Raw genomic sequence first — 1,254 nt, forward strand, 5'->3', positions numbered from 1 at the left:
CATCTAGCTAGTATTGTGGCATAATGGCCCTCCATCTAGCTAGTATAGTTGGCATAATGGCCCTCCATCTAGCTAGTATAGTTGGCCTAATGGTCCTCCATCTAGCTAGTATAGTTGGCATAATGGCCCTCCATCTAGCTAGTATAGTTGGCCTAATGGCCCTCCATCTAGCTAGTATTGTTGGCATAATAGCCCTCCATCTAGCTAGTGTAGTTGGCAAAATGGCCCTCCATCTAGCTAGTATAGTTGGCATAATGGCTAGTATAGATGGCATGGCCCTCCATCTAGCTAGTATAGATGTCATATTGGCCCTCCATCTAGCTAGTATAGATGGCATGGCCCTCCATCTAGCTAGTATAGATGGCATGGCCCTCCATCTGGCTAGTATAGTTGGCATAATGGCCCTCCATCTAGCTAGTATAGATGTCATATTGGCCCTCCATCTAGCTAGTATAGATGGCATGGCCCTCCATCTGGCTAGTATAGTTGGCATAATGGCCCTCCATCTAGCTAGTATAGATGTCATATTGGCCCTCCATCTAGCTAGTTTACAGGTTAATTAGGTTTAAAACTAACTCAGATGTGACATATAGTAATTTACTTTTTTCTGAGACCTTCAACATATAAAGGTATAGTATTACCAGTTCTATACCCAGCAGGCTTAAATTGACCCTTCTCCCTTGCAGGTATGACAAAGATGGGTCAGACATCAAGCTATTGGACAAGAAAAAGGTTTGTGTTTACTTCTGGAAATAGGAAAGAAAACATAATAAAAATATTTCAGGATTCAAGCATTATCGTCCTTAAAGAAAAAACTTATACAGCTGAAAATATTTCAGGATTCCAGCATTGTCCCATCATCCCCCTCATCACAAGATGGTGCAGAGGCTCCCACATCATCAACCACCACACCAGCTGTTACAAGTCAAATTACAGAAGATATTGCTAATGGCTACAGGTAAATATCTGCACCATCTAGTCCAAAGACATATTCTAAAACGTTTTTAGGATAAGTTGTCACAATAGCTGGCTGTGGTACATTGGTCCATGCTCATGCATTTGTATGGAGTTCTAGTGCTCTGTAGCATCGGGCATCCCAACGCTAACCCTCTACTAGTTTTAAGTACTCATTCCAAATTCTTTGATGTGCTTTCAGAACCTGTTTGCGATACTTCCTGCCCCCTCAGTGGATCATGGACAAAGATGCCATCACAGCCATGTCATTTCAGGAGTTGTCAGACTTTCCATTGGATG

At 42.3% G+C, this 1,254-nt stretch overlaps 1 protein-coding gene across 1 annotated transcript in view; it reads left to right on the top strand.

Annotated features, from left to right (window-relative positions):
• Positions 1-686: 686 nt before the first annotated feature.
• The window catches only part of LOC131927557 (ATPase MORC2A-like), a gene marked incomplete at its 5' end in the record, with an annotated part of 11,536 nt that continues 10,968 nt past the window's right edge, over positions 687-1,254 (top strand). Inside the window, 3 exons of the mRNA XM_059283264.1 lie at positions 687-732; positions 840-958; positions 1,157-1,254. The exon at positions 1,157-1,254 is cut by the window's right edge and continues 35 nt beyond it. Of these exons, the coding sequence (XP_059139247.1) occupies positions 687-732; positions 840-958; positions 1,157-1,254 (263 nt within the window). The remainder of the gene's footprint in view (positions 733-839; positions 959-1,156) is intronic.

The sequence above is a fragment of the Physella acuta genome, unplaced genomic scaffold (genome assembly GCF_028476545.2).
Source record: "Physella acuta isolate Inbredline_101_S28 unplaced genomic scaffold, ASM2847654v3 ptg001418l, whole genome shotgun sequence".
In the NCBI taxonomy this organism is placed as follows: domain Eukaryota; kingdom Metazoa; phylum Mollusca; class Gastropoda; family Physidae; genus Physella; species Physella acuta.